The following is a 19,365-nucleotide window of genomic DNA, read 5'->3' on the forward strand; positions in this document are numbered from 1 at the left end:
TTAATAAAGATCAAGATATATTTTTTTCCTCATAAAATATATGTAAATAAATATTAAAGTTATATCTTTGCTAGCTCGACAAGACTCGCCAATGCAAGATCAATAACAATCATTATATAAATATTATTTTCATAAATAAAAAGTTTATTATATGATTGATCACTCGGATTAGAAAAGAATAATTTTACTAGTATATCATGCCAAATGTATAACAAAAAAAAATATAAATTGGTTACTATATATATATATATATATATATATATATATATATATATATATATATATATATATATATATATATATATATATATATATATATATATATATATATATATATATGATTTGTTATATTATAATAAATTTTGGAAGTAATAGTTTTGCCATTATAAGCTTTTATATGTCAAATATATATTTCTCTATATGTTAAGATCTTATCTACGAATTCTTCAAAGTCTTTCTAAAAATTTTAGGACAAGCAACAAAACAAAATTCAAAGTTTTTAATTTTATTTATTATTTTTTAGGAAATGAGTATTTAAATTAAAAAAAGAACATGACAATAGATCTGATACTAATAAATGTTAAAGAGTATTCATATATGTTAGAGTATCAACTAATAGTCAGATGATAATAATTATTGAATGACTAATCATTGTTTGCAAGTTTTGTGGTTTTAAAAGAATATTATATATATATATATATATATATATATATATATATATATATATATATTTATATATATATATGTATATATGTATATATATGTATGTATATATATATGTATGTATGTATATATACATATATATATATATGTATATATACATATATACATACATATACACATATACATACATATGTTATATACAAATATAATCATTCATGTTTTCTACGAAACACCTTCTGATACACATAGTGAGTCTCGAATCAGAATTGATTAACACATTGTTATATAATGTTTGAATCCACATGTGAACGTCATGGGCGTCGATGTAATGAATATTTTTTATATTAAGGAAAAATAGACATAGTGACCACAAACGAAGAACACACAGTAAGTTGAAATCACACTGCAGCTGTTGTCTGCAATTAACTTGTGAGAGTGGGTATCATGGCGAGGAGAAGCAGCAACACATGAAACAAAACCACTCTGCTCGACCATCAGAGTTGGCCATCTTAAATATCTGACTGGCTTCAAAACACTACAGCAATTTTTCTTTCTTCAAAGCCATAGCAAAGAGTGATAAGCATAAAAAAAAGAGGAAGTCATGAGAGCAGTAGTTGTTCATTACATGTACAGCTTTTAGGTATGCTGGCGTGCAGTACACAAAAGATGAACGATACGATTTTTGAGTGAAATAAAGGATCCAAAAATAGTACACCATGCTCCCTAGTATTGTTTTGTACACAGCTTCTTGAGGATAGCAACTAAAGAATATGGTGAGTGATGGGGGTTACAAACAACAATGCATACAACCTAAAATATTAATCACATAATATACAACAGGATGGACAAAAGGAAACATAAATAAGTTAGATTACAACACAACTTCGCTCGAAGTTGGGTGGTTGGCACCTACTGTCACATGTGAGACACCCTGAGGAAGAAGCAAACCGGAGGAATCCAAACTTCTTGGCCACTAAAAATTTTTTGGTACGATGATGTAGCCGTGTTTGTGCAATCTGGAATTTCGGATGGACCACAACGCAGAATCTGTTGGTCATGTGAAAAAGAACACTCTCCAGCAACAAGATTCATTCCATGCATAAGAAATCAAGATGAAATAGGTTCATAAGGATAGGAGAGCCATGGATGTTTGAGCGCCTGTGAAGCACTTGGACGCTTCTTTGGGTTTACTTCGAGAAGGTGAGCAATAAAATAAATAAAACCTTGATCACCCATGGGCAGATGATGTCGTAATGATGTCTTCTTTGGAATCAAGTATTCTAGCCTGTTAGTTTCCTGGAAATTACAAAAGAAAAGTATTAGTAAAATGAGGGTATAGTCGTGTGCCCGATATGGCTGTTCAAAGCTAACTTAAACAAACACCATGAAAATGATAACAGATTTTGACTATTTCTTATAATCTATTTAAAATAAAAGGAAGATTTCCCCAACTAATTTAGAATGATATCTTTCTAGAGAATTAGTGATGAAAGCACCACCCAAGAGCATGTTTAAGTTAACAATATCCATAGCGCAAACATCAAGTGGAGTTACAGTTACTGGATATCACGTCTAGAAATTGTATATGATTTGTCTGGATTTGTTCTAGTATGTCATTTCTCTGTAGATGCATCTATATGAGTAATATTTATTGTACCAAAAACGACTGGCATTATATCTGCTTAGATGAAAAACAAGAGAAGAAATTCAGTCATTCATTTTTAGCATGAACGAAGAACACAAACCTGATTCCTTTCATATAACATGTGATTTTTTGTGAAATACTTGTATGTATCACATCCCTTTGCAAGCATCTCTTGATCAATGGGGCCAATGATTCCCATTATCTGTGCAAGTAGTGTTGCAGGAGAATCATTTTGAAAAAGAACCTAAGACAAAATGAACAAATTATTCTATTCACCATGGAGTCAAAATAATTGCACAGAAAGTCTACTTAAGCTTACTCCCATAGAATACAATTTTCTATGGATAAAGAATCAAGATTATCTTCTTATTATGAGGAAGAACGTGTCAAGGTTGTAACAAGTTACAACAGCAGTATTTGTGGATCTGCTTATGACAGAGTTATGTTTCTGGAAGCAAGAGAAAAGGAGATGAAAGGTCCTACCTCTGTACCTCTCTTTTCGCAAGCATTCCTCTATAGCATTAACATTATAATCAACAAAGAAAGGAGCCAATTGTTACCAAATAAGCTATCCTATGTTCTAGATAAAGGAAATACTGCAAAAGATGAATCTATGGTTCAATGTATGAGGCTATCAGCTGTTGCAGTCACCCACACACTACCGTAGTGAACCCTCTATAAATTGGAATTTCACATTTTAAAAATGACTTAAATGACTTTAATCATTGATTTGGATGAGCTCACTTATTTTCAAATGATTAGCTTCTGCACTTGTTCCATGTATTCTTAATCTCACAGAGTTGACCAGTTAAGGCCTATAAAGTACAAATTCTCACAATGGTGACTGATAAAGTTAGGTTTCTTTACAAACCTGCTAAGTAGATTATCAAGACCTTTGAAGGAAGCAAAAGGAGCAAAACACTGAACTAGAATTTGTGATAAGCTTAGAAAGAAATGGTAGTTCTTCCTTGAATGCATTTTCCAAGATAACAACTGCCTTGAAGGCTGATGAGGTACTTGCAACCTTGATCTCAGACATGAGATGTGGCTTACCATATCTCTGCATTGCAGCAAACTACATAAACCGACTGTATGATGCGAAAGGGCTACAGCAGCTATATAATGTATAATAATAATATTGTGTGAAGTCAACATGATTAATTGTTTGCTTATCAGAAGAAATATATATTTCTGCTGCAAAATCCTTGAGATATATAATGAAAAACATTATATACAACATAAAAACCAGAGAATACAATAGGTGGACTATCGGAAAATAATGCAGCACAACTGTTCGGAGTGACCTGGTGGCTTTCGATGTGGTCAACTGCACACACCAGCTAATCGAGCAGAGGGTACCAATAAAGATGATTCAATTCAAGATGTGCACATTTGCAGGATAGATCAAAGGTCATTGCATTTCAAGGACAAAGGAGGCCAAACAAGGTCAGGTGGGATTGTATGGGTGCTGCAGTAATAGCCTTTATTTGAACATATTATTTTAAGCTTAATTATAACCATGTGGTGTACTTGGCTCAAAGCTAGCAACTAACAACTTTCTAGTATGTAGTTATACACAATGACCAGTAATTGGTAGGTTTGCCTGTTGCATTAGCTTGACAAATTAGGACTCAAAGTTTTAGAAACTGAAATAAAAAAAATTAATGCGAACACATAGATAACTTACATTTCCAGTGCAAAGTTCAGCCAAGATGCATCCTAAGGACCATATGTCTATCTTTTTGTCATATGGTAGACCTAAAATAACCTCTGGTGCACGATATGATCGTGATTGCACATAAGAACATAAATGATCTGTTTCAAAGCAGCTACTACCAAGGTCAATTACTTTAACTTCACATCTACTATAGCTCTTTATCAATATATTCTCAGGCTTCAGATCACAATGAATAAGACCAAGGCCATGCAGAAACTGAAGTGCCTCCAGACATTGAATAGTAATTGACTGCAATTGGTTTGTGAATAGTACATCAGTATTCTTGAGAGGAGAAAATAATTGCAATGATAGAATTTTCTGAGATTAGGTATATGATTGTATGGAACATAACCTGCAGCCTTGGCATTGTGAAATAAACCTCTCCACCAGATTCTCTGTTGAACTTGTGGAATTCATATAAGTTGGCTTTGAGAAGTTCGCAAACTATCAACAAATGTTCCTGGACAATTCAGATGTGTCAAACAATCAGCAAGAAGAATATGCAAGTACAGTCGAATGTTTAGAGCAATTTTTTCTTCAGAAATACAAGACAGACGATAGAGGCAAATGCAACTATGATTCTACGAAAGACACTTTGCAGTAATTATACCAGCATACAAGTGATCACGAGACAATGTACATAGCTTGAGACTTTCAACAAGAGAATATATTGGTATTGCTAAAATAAATAATACACAAAAGGAAGCAAAAACAAGAAAATATCATGGAAGTTATAAAATAAGAATATAAAGAAGCACAAACTCCTCAAAATCTCAACAACAATGATAAAAACAACAAGCTGTAATATCCTGGCTATTTGGGGATTGCAACATGGACCTCTTTATGTTGTGTAGTGTAACAGCCCTAGTTGAACTAGGAATAGTCAAATACCCTTTAATGGTTTCTAGTGAAGTTTTCTAAGTCTCCCTCTGTCTCTCCTTGTACCATTGATTCTAATCATGTCACAGGAATCCATATGTCTTCTTTAAATATGTTAATCTATCTTCAGCAAATTTTCCTCATTTTATTCTCTGCTGAGGCTATAACTAATTGTTTGTGAATAAAAATATTTTTGTTTTATCTTTTCCAGTAATCTCATAGATTCATATCAACATTTTCTCGTCTATACTAACTTTTTATACATGTTGTTTCCTTACTAATCATCACACTGATCCATAAACCAAGATTAGCAATTATAAATGTCTTGTAAATCTTTTCTTTTAATTTAAGGGCACACTCCAATCACTCAAAAGTACCAATATCCCAGTCCACTTGAACAAATTGTGTTTATTCTATGAACCGTCTTCACTGATGTCTCATTCCTATTGAAAAGTAGATCCAAGATACCTAGGACTTCTACATACAACAATTTATTATCTATATTCTATACATCTTAACTATGCTCTTGTCTTTTCTTTTAGCATTATAAAAATTGCATGTCATATGACTGATTTTAGTCCTGCTTGAAACTTTGCTGTGTTGAAAAATATTTTACACCAGAGAAAGAGAAAATGTGAAATTTAGACCACAGAGAATTCCAAACCACCACAATGATAGACATATTTGATTTGACACTTAGCCAATTGTCACATTTGCATTGGCTCCACAATCTATATTGAACTTGCTTGTTCAATGATGGGAAAAATAGGATTTTGTTTAACAATTTTTTCTCCCTACTCTAACCTCTTTCAATGGTTCTATTCACAATGGTACACTTCCTTTTTCAAATGCATTATTAAGTTCCAAAGTCAATTTTGTTGAACCTCCTACAGTTGTCTTTTCCTCTTTCTAATCCTACGGTAGCTAACTTTTCATCCTAGTGGCCCTACTACTCCCCTGGAGAAAAAAGGAAAGTAATCACACAAAAAGAAATCTTCATATCCAACACCTTGCTGCTATAGTGTTCTCCTTTCCCTTACATACATTTCTGTCGGTACAATACTGAAAAGATGAGTCTCTTCCTGGGAAAATGACCAACTTAAAATTTTTCTATGACAAATAATATATTTATCAGTTACATACCCTCAGCTCTATACTATTTGCAATATAGACAATTTTTAGGGGTTCATGCAATAGTTGGTAGATTTTGTCATGCTATTTGTACATGGTAACTTCAACAAATTTTCTTATATGAAAGTCACATTTTGCATAAGTTAAGCGTAAGATATATCTAGATGCCTAATTATTTAGCTTTGTTTATTTCTAAAACCTTAATTCTTATTCTGATTTATTATTTGTTTCCGGGGTATTTTCATACTTTAGCTACTTTTAAAAAAATAATAAGGGTCAAGTTATAATCTAACTTCTTAGTCATACAAAAAAATTCTACAACAAGCTTGACATCAAAATCCAAAAAAATAAACTTGAACCCACATTATATCATCAAGTCCATACATACAAATCTGAACTCTCATTATGATGTGCTGTGATTTGGATGAATATTTGGATTTAGCTTCTGCTTTTTAGAACCTTCAACAAATGACAAGTATGCGTAAGATGCAGCTATCGTGAGGCTTAAAAATAATATGATGTGCTGTGATTTGGATGAATATTTGCATTTAGCTTCTGCTTTTTAGAACCTTCAACAAATGATAAGTATGCGTAAGATGCAGCTATCGTGAGGCTTAAAAATAATATGACCATATTTCAGAATAGGTAAAACATTACTTTAATTCGACAATGATGCTCACAAAACTGAAAAATAAGAAATTTTCCTTTTTAACATTTAATCAAGGAATAATTAAAACAAAGAAATGCCAGTCTAAAATAAAAGAATTTACTCACCCGATAGTAGAAGTAGTCATACAAACGCAAAATATGGTAGCTGTCAGCAGGATCATGCTTGTTAATAAATTTCAAAAGCTTGATTTCGTCAAGGCTCTGATCAAAAAAATCTTTGTTATTCTTTATAATCTTCACACAGACATCCATGCCAGTGTGCAAGTCATGTGCCTGAATTGCCTTGCTGAATGCAGCTGAACCCAGATACTCAGTGACATGATAACGTCCAGCAATCACAGAATTCAGTACAACTTGGAAACTTTTATCTTCTTCAAAGCCAGTTCTGGTAATTTGTAGTTGGAGGAGAAATACGAGGTCAGAACATTAGAATATTTGGAAGTAGAACCACTGGAAATTCTAGAGAATGTTTAAAGTATGAAGGCCTCCAAACTTCACCTTTAAGACCACTGATGGAGCACATCAAATTGGAATATACACATTCAAGCATGATCTAGTGGTCTAAATTGCCCAGTATCAAGAATTAAGCTTTTCCTTTTTTTTTTTTTTGTCAATATAGGTGATAGAATACGGAGGGCATATAAACTTATAAACAAAATCTTGTCTTAAACCATAAATTTTGGAAATCCAATATCTAACCATTTTTTAAAAAAATGATTACATGATATTACAATTTGATCATCCCATATCATGAATTCCCTATACAAATTATAATTTGATCCTCCCTGTTTACTTCTCATAGGAACTCACCTAATCCCTAGACATAATAAACCCATGCAGAAAATCTTGCCCCTGAAATAATTAAATAATTTAAGGCCTCTATTACTGTGATATCATGATTCCAATCCCACCTTAAGTTTTGGAAATCCTAAAACCCATCTCTGCAACTCATACATGTCCTTCAGGAAGCCTGTTTAGGGTTGCAACTCATTTCCAACAAAAACAATCTTAGATCGCAGCCTCTCATGGTTTAGGAACAAGTCTAGTGGCAGGAGAATCAAAGAAATAGTATCCACTAGCAGTAGATTGAATTGAAGTAGTATCCACCAGCCTTTTCGTTGCCTCCAATTGCATAGGTGAGATCTTTGCACTCTGCAGATTCTTCTACCCTGATATCATTCACCTTTGATGAGATGCTCCCCTTTCACTTCAAGACCTATTTAGTTCACCTCGCCAAGGATGGTGAACACTTGTCCTCCATCATCAACTGCAGGCAGCCTTTATGACAACTACCACCATTTATCAAGCCAGATCCTCTCTGCCACTGCTTACCCCACCTGTGCATGCTACAATCAAGGATGTAAAAATTGTTTGGACCTATATTCGTAGGTTTGATCAGGAAACAGGATGCAGATCGGGCAATTTTGCCAGATCCATTCAGAAACAAGGGCTATCACCAGTTAACCCTACCAGCCAGGGTCAGTGTCAGGCTTTTAGTAACTCATTTAGGTGTACCGGATCGTAGGTCTACTGCCCAGGATCCCTAACTTTTTTCACTTTTTCAATAGTATCCCTTTTTTGTTTGTTTTTCTTTTTTTCCTCCCACAAAACTCTCACTCTCTTCCTTTTCCCTAGATATCTCTCTCCCCTCCTCCATCTTTTCCTCCCCACTGCTTTGCCATTTCTGCTCCATCACATCACTACCACCCACTACATTGTCGCTTCTCCCCCTCCAATGGGCCTCTTCCTCCCTCCTCGCCCTTCTTCTTCTCCTCTTCCTCCCTTGCCTCCCTCTTTCCCTTTGGTCTGTGCTGACCAGCACTCTGGTGTTTATGTGTTGGTATGCTGGTACATACGGGAACCATACCAGTCTGATCAGGGTTGGTACAAGTCTCAAATCGAAAATTGAAACCTTGCCTACAACAGGTTCCATATGGCACTAACTGTAGTAATAAGAAAGGGCAATGAGCTATCTATAGATTGGAAAACCAAGGGCATATTGTCTTTTTATTTTCAACAGTTAATTGCTAATTAGCAAACCAAATATATTCGATAAGTAGTGCTCCTTTAGCTAATGGAAAGATACCACAAGTTTTAAATTGTAATTAGGTTAAAAATTTGGGGGAGAGGAAAGTTATCTCCATTAATACAAGATTTGAATCATAATGCTACCTGTTTGGATGAGTTCTAGGCTGTAGACCAAGTTAAGATTTTATCTTACTATTGGATTTGTTAATTTTAGGGCAAATGACGAACGGATAAGTTTGATTTTTTTGTTATTAGCAGTCAAGACTCACTAATCATAACTCAACAGTGCAAATTTACCATCTGAGTATTCCATGTATTTTGAATGGGAAGCATCAACATTTACATATATGTACACATAAAAAAACCAAAATATGCCTACATTTATTCAGCATTGAATAGAAAAAGGCGAGATTATAGAGAGAAGCATGCCTGTTCTTCCGATGAACTATTTTCAGATCAAAAGTCTCAAATTCCTCCTCTTGAGCTTTTATCTGTTTTACTTGATCCTGCAATACCACAGCTTCTTCATCCTCTAATGTAGTCTCTACATCTTCTTCTCCTGCTTCACCTGTTATGTAATTTACTCCTCTGTTCACAACCTCTGCTTCTGCAAAATCATCCTTTGAGGCTGATGCACTTGATTTTCTTGATCTAACACCATCAGAAGTTTTATCATCCCTGGAGCTCTGAATAGGAGAAGAATCACTGCTTTTTCTCCTCCATGTACCAAGCATACCCTCTGTAACCATGCCATCTTGACAGCCATCCAAAATACCAACCACATTGTTGCCGTTGCTTGACCATAATGGTTTACAAGAATCACCCTTAATCAAATCTGATGTTATTGAAGGCGGTAGGAAAGAAAACCCACTGTCCTGAAAACCAACTCCTGATAAGTACACAGTCTTATCAGATGGCAAAATATAACTACCTGGATCTTGCTTACTTCCCCTCAGATTGCCCCTCTTTGACCTGTTCATATTTGTCCTAGTTGTATTACTTTGAGAATGTCTTTTGCCACTCATCCGATCATCATAATCCAGAAAGTACTCTCCTTCACTACTTCCTCCAACCAAGCTTTCATGAACTTCACTGCCAATATCAGCAGCATCACTGTTTATGCCCACACCAATTGACCTAAATGATCCATGTTGATCATCTTCCATAAAAGGATCAGTGCGACATTGTTCACTTTCATTAGAAAATTTCCCATTTCCTAGCATAATGAGGTCACTATTCTGTGTGACAAAGCCCTGCCAAACAGGTTCTGCACGCATCAAACTCAGCTCTTCAACATCCATCAATTGCCCATCATACTGAGCTAACAGATCATTTTCTTCTATCCTCCTATACAACATTTTATGACCTATGGTTCCCTGAGCAGCAGCAGTTTTCTCAACATTCTTTGGCTGCAAATACTGCTCACTTGACAAGTGAAATTCCTCTTCAGCAAAAGATTGATCATCATCTTCATCCTTTCTTAGAGTATGGTCCTGCCAGGTAGGAACATTATCATGACAGTGTTTTTCATTATCACTTGGATAATCAATTTCATGAGCTAGAAACCAGGTCTCATCTTCAATAGGCTGTCGCATGTATCCAACATCATCATCATCATCATCATCATATTCATCAGAATCCCAATACTCATTTGGATAATCAATCGATTCATCACCAATGGTAGCAAAACCAGATACAAAATCAGAAGTGTCCTCAGAAATTCCTTGACTTACAGAGAGCCAACTACTTCCAATTGTTCGCTTCCCACCTGTTGTGGTATGTTATGTAAATTGTGAGAAAAAATTGAAAATAGTAACAAGAAATAACACCACACCAAAAAAAAAAAAGAGAGATGATGCACCATAAAATGAGTGCAGCGTATCTTTTACACCGAATTGTCCAAACATTCACCCCAAGTTTTCAAACCTTGAATCACTTCATATGTACTGTGATATCTATGATTATATTTTTACTAAAAAATTTCAAAAAATTAGGACCCTAAACAAGATCAAAAATAGGTATCCTCAAGTTACTGTGTTGGTTGTCTTTTACTTACAGCTATCATGTTCAATATAAATTTCAGATAGGAAGTTAAATGCAAGTTCTCCAAATAGTTGGACATTATGGCTTGTTGTCATTGTTATTGTTGTAAGTTAAATGCAAGTTCTTTTTTCCTTTTTTTGGTTCTGTTAGTTCTTAGAACATCATAGATTTAACGTAGTTACAATGAACCAGTTCTCGTGGACCCTCAAAAGCTGGGGATTAGTTCTGTGATCAACCATGGATAGGAAATTCATAACCAAACCCATCAGTCATATCAAACAGCCGACGCAACCAAACCTATGAAATAGATAAAGAATCAAAAAGAAGGGAGAAGTGAAGAAAAACAAGGACAGAGTTCAAAGAAATAACTTACGGAAAAGATATGATTTAAGTTTAAAATGTGATAATATGATAAACAAAACATGTAAAGGATAAAAACCTATGATTGACAAAACCTACATTTCAAATTATTAACAAAAGGGAAAGGATGAATGAAAAAGGCTAAAAAAATAAAATCTGACAATCAAAATTAATAAGTCAAATACTAAAAGAGTTTTAGAAGACAATAAATACATATTGACATCCAAAATTAAACCAACAACCTTCTAGATCTAAAAACTTACATGATACCCAAGCACAAAATACATAATTATTTTATTTATTTCATAAACCATATAGTTATCATCTATTTTTATAATCATTAAACCTTCTTTTAATATTCTAAGTTGTATTGATATCTCAACATATGTTTTCCAATGCAAGCAACATCAACTCAACCCAAGCAACTGTCAATTTGCAACATTGATTGGCAGCAGTCATGCCTATCATCAAAGCCATCAATCCAAGATGAACAAAGTAACTTTGAGTAACAGTTTTTCTTCCCATTATATTCTTCTCATCGAGCAATGCCCAAAGCTGAGGCCTAAGTCCTTCAAGATCAACTGGAATGAGCAAGACCAACCTACAATTGTCACATTTTGTCTAGGAAAGACTGATTTTATTGATTCCTTAAAACAATCCAACCCAGATCTTGTGGCATTTGACGTTTGGATCAAGTTGATTCTGATCTGCAATAAACTAATATATCTTTTGAATCATGATTGCCTTGTAGTGACCTGAGCCAAATAACATGAGCCAAGGCCCCAAAAAGGTGCTCTTTGTAATTTTCTGGTGACATGTATAATAACTCAAGCTATAACCCATACATAAAGTGAGACTACTTTTTGCTTCCACTCAAATACATAATGAGGATGTCAGGTCCACAGGAAATTACATCAAGTCCATAGAATTATTAGGATTCCCCAAATGTTATGTGGGGTCCCAAAGGAGTCATGGTCCACATCCATTTGTGTGACACCGAAAAGAACAGAGATTCACCTACATGCACAGCAGCACTCAGCATGTCCCAAACAATATGAATGATCATTGTTCTGTTGCAATGCTTGAAACTATATGGGTCAGGTTGTGATTTATTTCTGCAATGCAGCATCCTCTTAGAAGGTGCATTTTGTAGATGGGTAGTATCATAGTGATTTATAAAATATAAACTATATTAAGTTATACCCCACACCTGTTATGGGACTATTTTCAAGGAGTAGCAGCACACATCGAGAAATCTGATACATAAAAATCATTGTCACTCTATCTTTCATTTATTCATCATATGTCTACGTGCATATAAATTGTTAAATTATTTTAATGAAGATTTCCAATATCCCCTGGTCATCATCTAAAGATGTCATACCCAGCAAAGCAGTACGCTAAAAAAATTTGTTAAAAAGACAGCCCATGTCAACCCCAGCGGACTCGCAAAACCATCGAAATTCAAATACTAGAGGAAAAGACATTTAGAGGAGGTGTATTATTATAACTGTATCCTGCTATTGTGAAACTTATATATGTAAAAGTAGCCATAAAAGACAAAATTCAGTGCTACCAGCAGACTTCTTCAAATATATTATTTATAAAACATTAAATCAGTGTCCTTGAGGAATAGACAACAAACCTACCAAATAAGTTTCCTATTTAGCCTCATCTATGTAAATTATGAAAGGCAGCTGCCTCTTTGATGTGCAACTAACAACTCATTAAGATCTATAATAAATTATGCTTTACAAGTTTCAATTGATTGAAAAAAAAGAGAAATAGGAACCTTATAATGCATAAACAGAACAAAAAAGATGAGCAAGAGTCTAGCACCAAACTGATTCAACATATCTAAAATAGATGGAAAAAAGGAAAACAAGTTGCTGGCTGTCAATCAAAGAAGAAAGAGTCATACTCGTGGCCAAAAATGCAGAAAGGCTGATACTATCAAACTTTATGACCAGGCAAATTGAATCCAATATGATAAGGTAAAATAGAGCTCATAATGTTGTTCATCATAATGATAGTTACCAAAGAAGCTACTACATACCTGAAGAGTTGAATTCTTGCCCAATAGGTACATCAACAAGAGATCCAAACGTGAACGTCTTCTCCGCTTTGGATAGCCTTATCCCAGGTTCATGATGACCAGCCTTTTCCTCAATGTCCATGTTTATTGATTTGTCTTCTGACTTAAGCCGCACAGGGCGCAATTTTGGCAGCTCTTCCTTGTGATTCTCACCAATAAATGATAGATCAAGGATTCTAGATTCTTTCATCTTTAGATTTTCTCGAGACTCTCTAGAGAAGTGTGACCAGCTCATTCCATCTGGTTGTTCTCTTGTTGCTTCCTTAAAATCATCACTTTCTGCTTTCTTTCTTAGCCCCTTTCTATAATCAAGATGGCCTTCAAAACTGGATGTTGTATTATGTGCAGGAAATGGAAAGACTGTTTTAACAGAACAATCTGTTGATAGATTTTCACTTTGTAACCACAGCTTATCAATAAAATGGTCTTCGGAGAAGGCATTATCGTCCTTATGGTCAACAATTTGATTGATCTCAGGATTCACTTCCACCTCATCTTTAACTTTACCCCTTCTGTCGGAAACCCTATTTTGCTCCTCTGATAAATCACTCTTGGTTCCAACAGTCAAGTCCCTCTTTTCTGACATAGAAGAATCATGTTGATGCTTCGGTTCCTTGGATATTAAAAGATCAGCGAAGTTATTGGTGATGTCACGAGTGCTGCTATTGTTGACAACACAATTGACAGTACTACCAGAAGAACTATAATTCCAAGTGTGTGGATCCACTGGATGGCTCTCTGGACCCCAATTATAAGTGCTATTTTTCTTTCTTTTGGATCCGTTTCCAGCACCACCTACTTCAATCTCCTTGACGATGAACTCATTTTCCATCTCTCCGCTATATACGCTCATGCCTTTCTGCCTCATACCACTAGCCGTTCCGACATGTTCTCCCAAAGCTTCTTTCTCCTCGGCGAGGTGTTTCTGGAGGAACCCATTCAAGTCCGGCCGCGCATTGAGCTCCGCACGCAAAGCAGCCTCAGCGTGCATAAACCTATTCTTCCTTAAGAACTGCAGCACAACATCCACGGAGTCCGTCATCTCGTCTCCCAAATCCACCAGAATGCTAGCAACAAGAGCAAGAACCACCTGCAAATCAATCAATCAACCAACCAACCAAATAAGCAAAAAAGTAAAAGAAAACCTCTTTTCTTCTTCATCCGTCTCCTTTCTCGACAACTTAGTCCAAGAAATGCTTTTTCAGCAAAAGGAGCCCATAAATATCGAAGAAACCCGAAACACTAGCATCAGGAGTCGGAGTCTACTCAAGAAAAGCCCACAGCAGGCAGAATCAGGAAAGAGTCGGTTCCAACTCGACATCGGAAGCAGGGAGGGACTGCCTGCAAACCCGTTCCAACGCCCGGCTCGAGTGATCCAACCCGAGCAGCGGGAGATCCGAAGGTGAAGAAGGCTGGGACAGGAGACTTACGGAACGACAGCGGCGCTAAGGGGAGAGGAGGAGGAGGGGAACTGGAGGCGGCCAAGGGCAGAGGAATCCGGCGGCATCAGTGGGGGAACGGGAGGACGACGGCATCGAGGGGGTCGATGGAGGCCGGCGCTCGGGGGATCCAAGCATAGCGACAACGGGCAACACCGGAGGCGTACATTATTGTCACGTTGGGGGCTTCCATCTTTCGAATCGGTATGCCAATGGAAGCGAAAAGCACCGCCGCAGAGTCCGGCCGGGCCGCATCACCCCTGGAACGTCTCATGAGTGACGTCATCCGACGGAGCCTATGGAGCGGGGCCCATGAGCTCGAAATCATCGTCACCCGTGAAGATAAGGAGCGACTGAGTCACCTTGGAAGCGCCACCTGCGCACCAGTGCTTGCGGGTCCCATCCACGAGGCCAGTACAAACGGCGCGTTGCTGAGATGCCATCGGAACAAATAGCGATTTTGGGAATATAAATTATAAGACGCTCCTCCGACCACAGTACCAAAAATCATCACCAATAGATTAAAAATAACAATAAATACATTGAGTTCTTCTAATGCTAATTAAATTAAATAGTTTTTATATAATTTTAAATGCCCTTTTTTTTATGATTGCTTACTCGTGTGGTTTATCCGCTTGTGATTGGATGTTACAGATCAGCAAGGAGCCCACAAGTCCCATACGGGCCCACGTTTGCCTCCCATCAGAAGACAGGTTGGTGGGGGAAAGTACTGCCTCCGCCGTATGATAGCCGATTGAACTGTTTGAAGAGCCCTCGGAGAGAGGTTCGGCAAAGTGGGGGTTGACTTATTTTGACCTTTTCATGCAAGATTGTCAGGATTTGCGTCCCATTTGGACCAACAAGCTCGTTCGAATTAGATCCTCCAATCATGTGAATCATTTTATAGTTCAATCTATCTTGCAATCATTGGGGTGCTTTTATGGCTGACATTCTGCTCATTATTGTCAAAGGAATTGTAGTGAGTGTTGGTCGTTGTTCCTTCAAGCAGCAAACAGAAACAAAGAACTCATTCACGAAAGCAGTTCTTTCCTTTGTCTGAAGAGAGAAGAAGGATCATTCGACATGATCAAAGCACTTGACAAGCTCTTCATTTGCAGCAAGCAACATCTGAGCTAGTCCTCTAGTCTTACACACCGTTCTATCCTTCTGAAAAATATAAGATACTCAAGATCGTAAAGCTCGAAAAGTAATTAAGAATAGAGTTCGATGTAAATGTGCAAAGTAATTAAGAATGAGAGCTTTAGTACAATGTTTAAATGATAATATGGTATGAAATTGGATGTTTCATATAACAATTTTTAGCCTTGGATTTGCTTAGCCGTTTGTTGACAAGGACAAAGGGACCAATTGGTATGTGCAATTATGTTCTTTTAGGACCACACTCATACAAGGCTGTCACATGTATGCATCACAAAAAAGCTCATTGTCATACTGATACATATCTGTATTTGAAGATGACAAATATTTTTCAGGCCTATAAAGAATGCATGGCTTCATTCTTATCAAGAATCTCAACATAACAAGAATATTAATTAATTAATGAAAATAAATTTGGAGACATCATTACTGTCTGCTTAAGGGTGAAACAAAGACCTTGAGAAAAATATATTTTGCGGGGGGGAAGAAATAGCTCTGTGTTTGATTGCTCTCAATCATTTGAATCATTCTTTGCACTTGGAACTCAGAAAGAAGTGCTGGAGTCACCACCATCAGTAATTCAATCAAGATAAACTTCATTTAGATGTGTATTTAATTCATTAACGTACAAGAACAAGCTCAATGGCCACACAAGATATGTACTACATGATTTCATAGTTTGTATTCACACTATGCCATCTTATGAGGAACGTCTGATTTCCAAGAAATCGATGAAGGGACCTCCTCTTGTTCTGCTATGCTCGAATGGCACTTGCTGCCATTAGGCTCGGTGTTTACCTGAAGGAAATCGTGAAACTGGATCGAACATTCTTTACCTGCAATCAATCGCATTTACATAGGTCATTTGATCGTGAGAATCACTTTGATGTAAGATCAAGAAGTGGGACTTCTCAGTTGATTACCATGGATCTTAGAGGAGTACTGATCCTTTGGTAGTGGTTTCTGGTTGATGTTCCTCGACTCGGATCGAGAAGCTGTCTTTGAGAAAGGTCTCGAATTCTCCCGATGCCTGCGAGCCATGATGACGTGCCAGTGGTTCTTCACTGCGTTGTCGGTGCGGCCAGGGAAGAGCCTTGCGATGGCCGCCCATCGGTTGCCATGGACGCGGTGGGAAGCAAGGAGCCGTTCTTCTTCCTCCTCCGTGAAAGGGCTGCGGTTGATCCTCGGGTCCAGTTGATTGAACCACCGCAGCCTGCAACTTTTACCTGGTCCAGGCGTTACCTCACATGACTATTGTCTTTGAATGAAACACCTCATGACAAAATCATAGGAAGAAGAAAGGAGGAGGAGGAGGAGGAGGAGGAGGAGGAAGAAGAAGAAGAGGACTTATTTTCCCTCAAGAAAAGGATAGCAAAGCAGCCCATCTGCATGAGAACAAGAACAAGAAAGGAGCAGCAGGAATCAGAAGACACTATGCAAGAGGTGCATGAGTCTTGTTCATATGGTTGCACCTGATCTTCCTTGAAGCTTCTCGGCGAGGGCATTCCAGCTATGAGGACCATACCTAGTGACCAACTCCTTGAGCTTCTCATCCTCCTCCGGCCTCCAATGGCCTCTACTGCGCATCGCACCAGGAAACACAAGCAAGAGCTACAGCACGTACAACAACTTCGGAGAAGATTTGGAAATAGATGCAGGTGGAACTACACGGCGAGGACATATATGTATATTGAGAAGATAAGATGAAGGTAAGAGATCATGAGGAGATGATGTAAGGATGGCTGCAGAATAAGGAGATGGGCTTTCTCGTGGATGAGAGGAAGACAAAGAGTTATACGACAGTTACTCCATGGATTGATGGTCCGTGTGGCGTAACTCATGGTACGCTAAAGACGTCTGAGAGAGAGAGGTTGTGGGGTCGCTTGGCGAGGTGAACACCGGTCTCCTTTCAACATCTCTCCATTGTTTCTACACTACGTATGCTAACCAGATATGTATCATGTATAAATCAGTAATATCTTAGTAGTTGATAGCAATCCCATTCGTTGAAGTGAATGAAGGCAAGTCCATCAGAAAAAGGTGCAATTTAGATTTAATGCGCTCAATAATAAGTTGGAAAGAATAGACACAACATGGAACGATTATGGTCTTGGAAAGGAACCCTGAACCGAAATGAGTAATTAGATTGCTGTCAGCAACAACACATTAACAAGTCAGGCATAGTTGGAAAGAAGAACCCAAAGTTATAATCAAATGTTCTCCCTCTGGCTCTTAGCTCATAAGTTGGTAGTGCCGTGCAATTGAAGAAGAAGAAGATAAGGTCATTTTGGTAAATAAAAAAGGCAGTCGCAAGCGGAAGTTGTTCGGTACGACAGTTACCTGTGTGTTCGTTGACAGGCTCCGAAAGCGGGCGAGGTGGGCGCATCCAACGGCTCCGGACAAGCGCAAGAATCAATCCGTAGCCGTCGGATGGCCATGCCCTTGACCGGAAGCAACCAACCTGTCATCCTCGAACGCACGCCCACTTGCCCGCCGAATGTCTACCCGGAGGACCCACTACTCTCGAGATTCTGGTCCCACAAGCTAGTAGAGCGGTACACTCGTGGGTCCGATTTAGATGCGCACCGTGGAGTTCTTTTTCTTTAGTGGTTTCACACGGACCCGAAACCGCCTTGCCTTATATAAATGCGGCGGAGCTCCGCCCCGCGCATCCTCGAATCGGTGATCGATGGCTGCCATCGAAGAGGTGGAGCAACAATTGTTGGGAGGAGAAAATGTTCATATAGACGTGCAGCTAATAGAGAGAGATGACGAGGTCCGATCTCTTTTCACTCTTGTGATCTGCGCCAGAATCGCTTAGCTCTGTGATTTTTCATGGGTTTCCTGATTCTCCGCTTCCCGATCGCTTGATAGGTCAAGGCTCTATTTTGTGAGCCAGAGCCTTTGATTTTTAGATCTCTGTTCTTCGATTAGGTTTTGGGATCTTCCATCTAGTTGTTGGGTATTGTCGCATCCATGGCTTCGAGATCGAGATGGGTTGATGTTAGAGCTAACCCCGGGAAATTTATCAAAGGATGATTTTGGCAACACAACAAAGACAATAAAGCGGAAAGAATAAAAGCGACAAGAACACCAGAACACCAGATATACATGGTTCGGTCAATTGACTTTAACCTACATCCACGGAAGAAAGATGAGCAAATTACTACTATAAAAGAGGGACACTTACAAATGCCTTAGGAAGCTGTTCCTAGGCCATAAAACGCCTTCAGCTTACTAAACAAGAAAAAACTCAAACCGTAAGCAGGTTTTCTTGTGGTGCCTCTTGTGCTGCCTATGGTACATCTGACTTCAAAGCTCAGGCCCTTATTTATAGTTCCAAGATGAGACAACAAGTCTAATTTTCTCGATGTGGGACTATGGGACTTGCCAAACTAACAAATCTCCACCTTGGCATGTCCCAACAAAACTTGCTCCACCTTCTTCACAAAAGCCCCAACGGGCAATCACCAACAATAAATACCAACCAAGTCCAAGCACTGCTTGAACTTGTAAACCGGAAGAGGCTTTGTAAACA

General features: G+C 37.6%; 2 protein-coding genes across 2 annotated transcripts; both read right to left on the bottom strand.

The window, feature by feature from the left end:
* Positions 1-1,319: 1,319 nt before the first annotated feature.
* Positions 1,320-14,841, bottom strand: LOC135617035 (uncharacterized). The gene is made up of 8 exons (XM_065116903.1): positions 14,661-14,841; positions 13,192-14,320; positions 9,162-10,500; positions 6,810-7,089; positions 4,378-4,485; positions 3,996-4,274; positions 2,409-2,552; positions 1,320-1,959 (listed from the first exon to the last, which is right to left on the bottom strand). Exons 2-8 carry the CDS (start codon positions 14,270-14,272, stop codon positions 1,771-1,773), a joined length of 3,420 nt encoding a protein of 1,139 aa, XP_064972975.1. The 5' UTR covers positions 14,273-14,320; positions 14,661-14,841; the 3' UTR covers positions 1,320-1,770.
* Positions 14,842-16,403: 1,562 nt separating this feature from the next.
* On the bottom strand, positions 16,404-17,599 carry LOC135616101 (transcription factor MYB54-like). Its single transcript, XM_065115280.1, has 3 exons — positions 17,300-17,599; positions 16,751-17,053; positions 16,404-16,663 (listed from the first exon to the last, which is right to left on the bottom strand). The coding sequence occupies exons 1-3, from the start codon at positions 17,412-17,414 to the stop codon at positions 16,518-16,520; spliced, it is 564 nt and encodes a 187-aa protein (XP_064971352.1). The 5' UTR covers positions 17,415-17,599; the 3' UTR covers positions 16,404-16,517.
* Between the last annotated feature and the right edge of the window lie 1,766 nt (positions 17,600-19,365).

This window comes from Musa acuminata, chromosome BXJ2-7, assembly GCF_036884655.1.
Source record: "Musa acuminata AAA Group cultivar baxijiao chromosome BXJ2-7, Cavendish_Baxijiao_AAA, whole genome shotgun sequence".
In the NCBI taxonomy this organism is placed as follows: domain Eukaryota; kingdom Viridiplantae; phylum Streptophyta; class Magnoliopsida; order Zingiberales; family Musaceae; genus Musa; species Musa acuminata.

Coding starts and splice junctions, on each gene's coding strand:
- LOC135617035 (XM_065116903.1), bottom strand. CDS start 14,272: ATGACGGACTCCGTGGATGTTGTGCTGCAGTTCTTAAGGAAGAATAGG. Junction 2,553..3,995: donor CTGAACTTTGCACTGGAAAT/GTAAGTTATCTA, acceptor ATTTTGTCTTAG/GTTCTTTTTCAAAATGATTC. Junction 1,960..2,408: donor TGTTATATGAAAGGAATCAG/GTTTGTGTTCTT, acceptor TGTAATTTCCAG/GAAACTAACAGGCTAGAATA.
- LOC135616101 (XM_065115280.1), bottom strand. CDS start 17,414: ATGCGCAGTAGAGGCCATTGGAGGCCGGAGGAGGATGAGAAGCTCAAG. Junction 17,054..17,299: donor GAAGCTTCAAGGAAGATCAG/GTGCAACCATAT, acceptor CGCCTGGACCAG/GTAAAAGTTGCAGGCTGCGG. Junction 16,664..16,750: donor GTACTCCTCTAAGATCCATG/GTAATCAACTGA, acceptor GATTGATTGCAG/GTAAAGAATGTTCGATCCAG.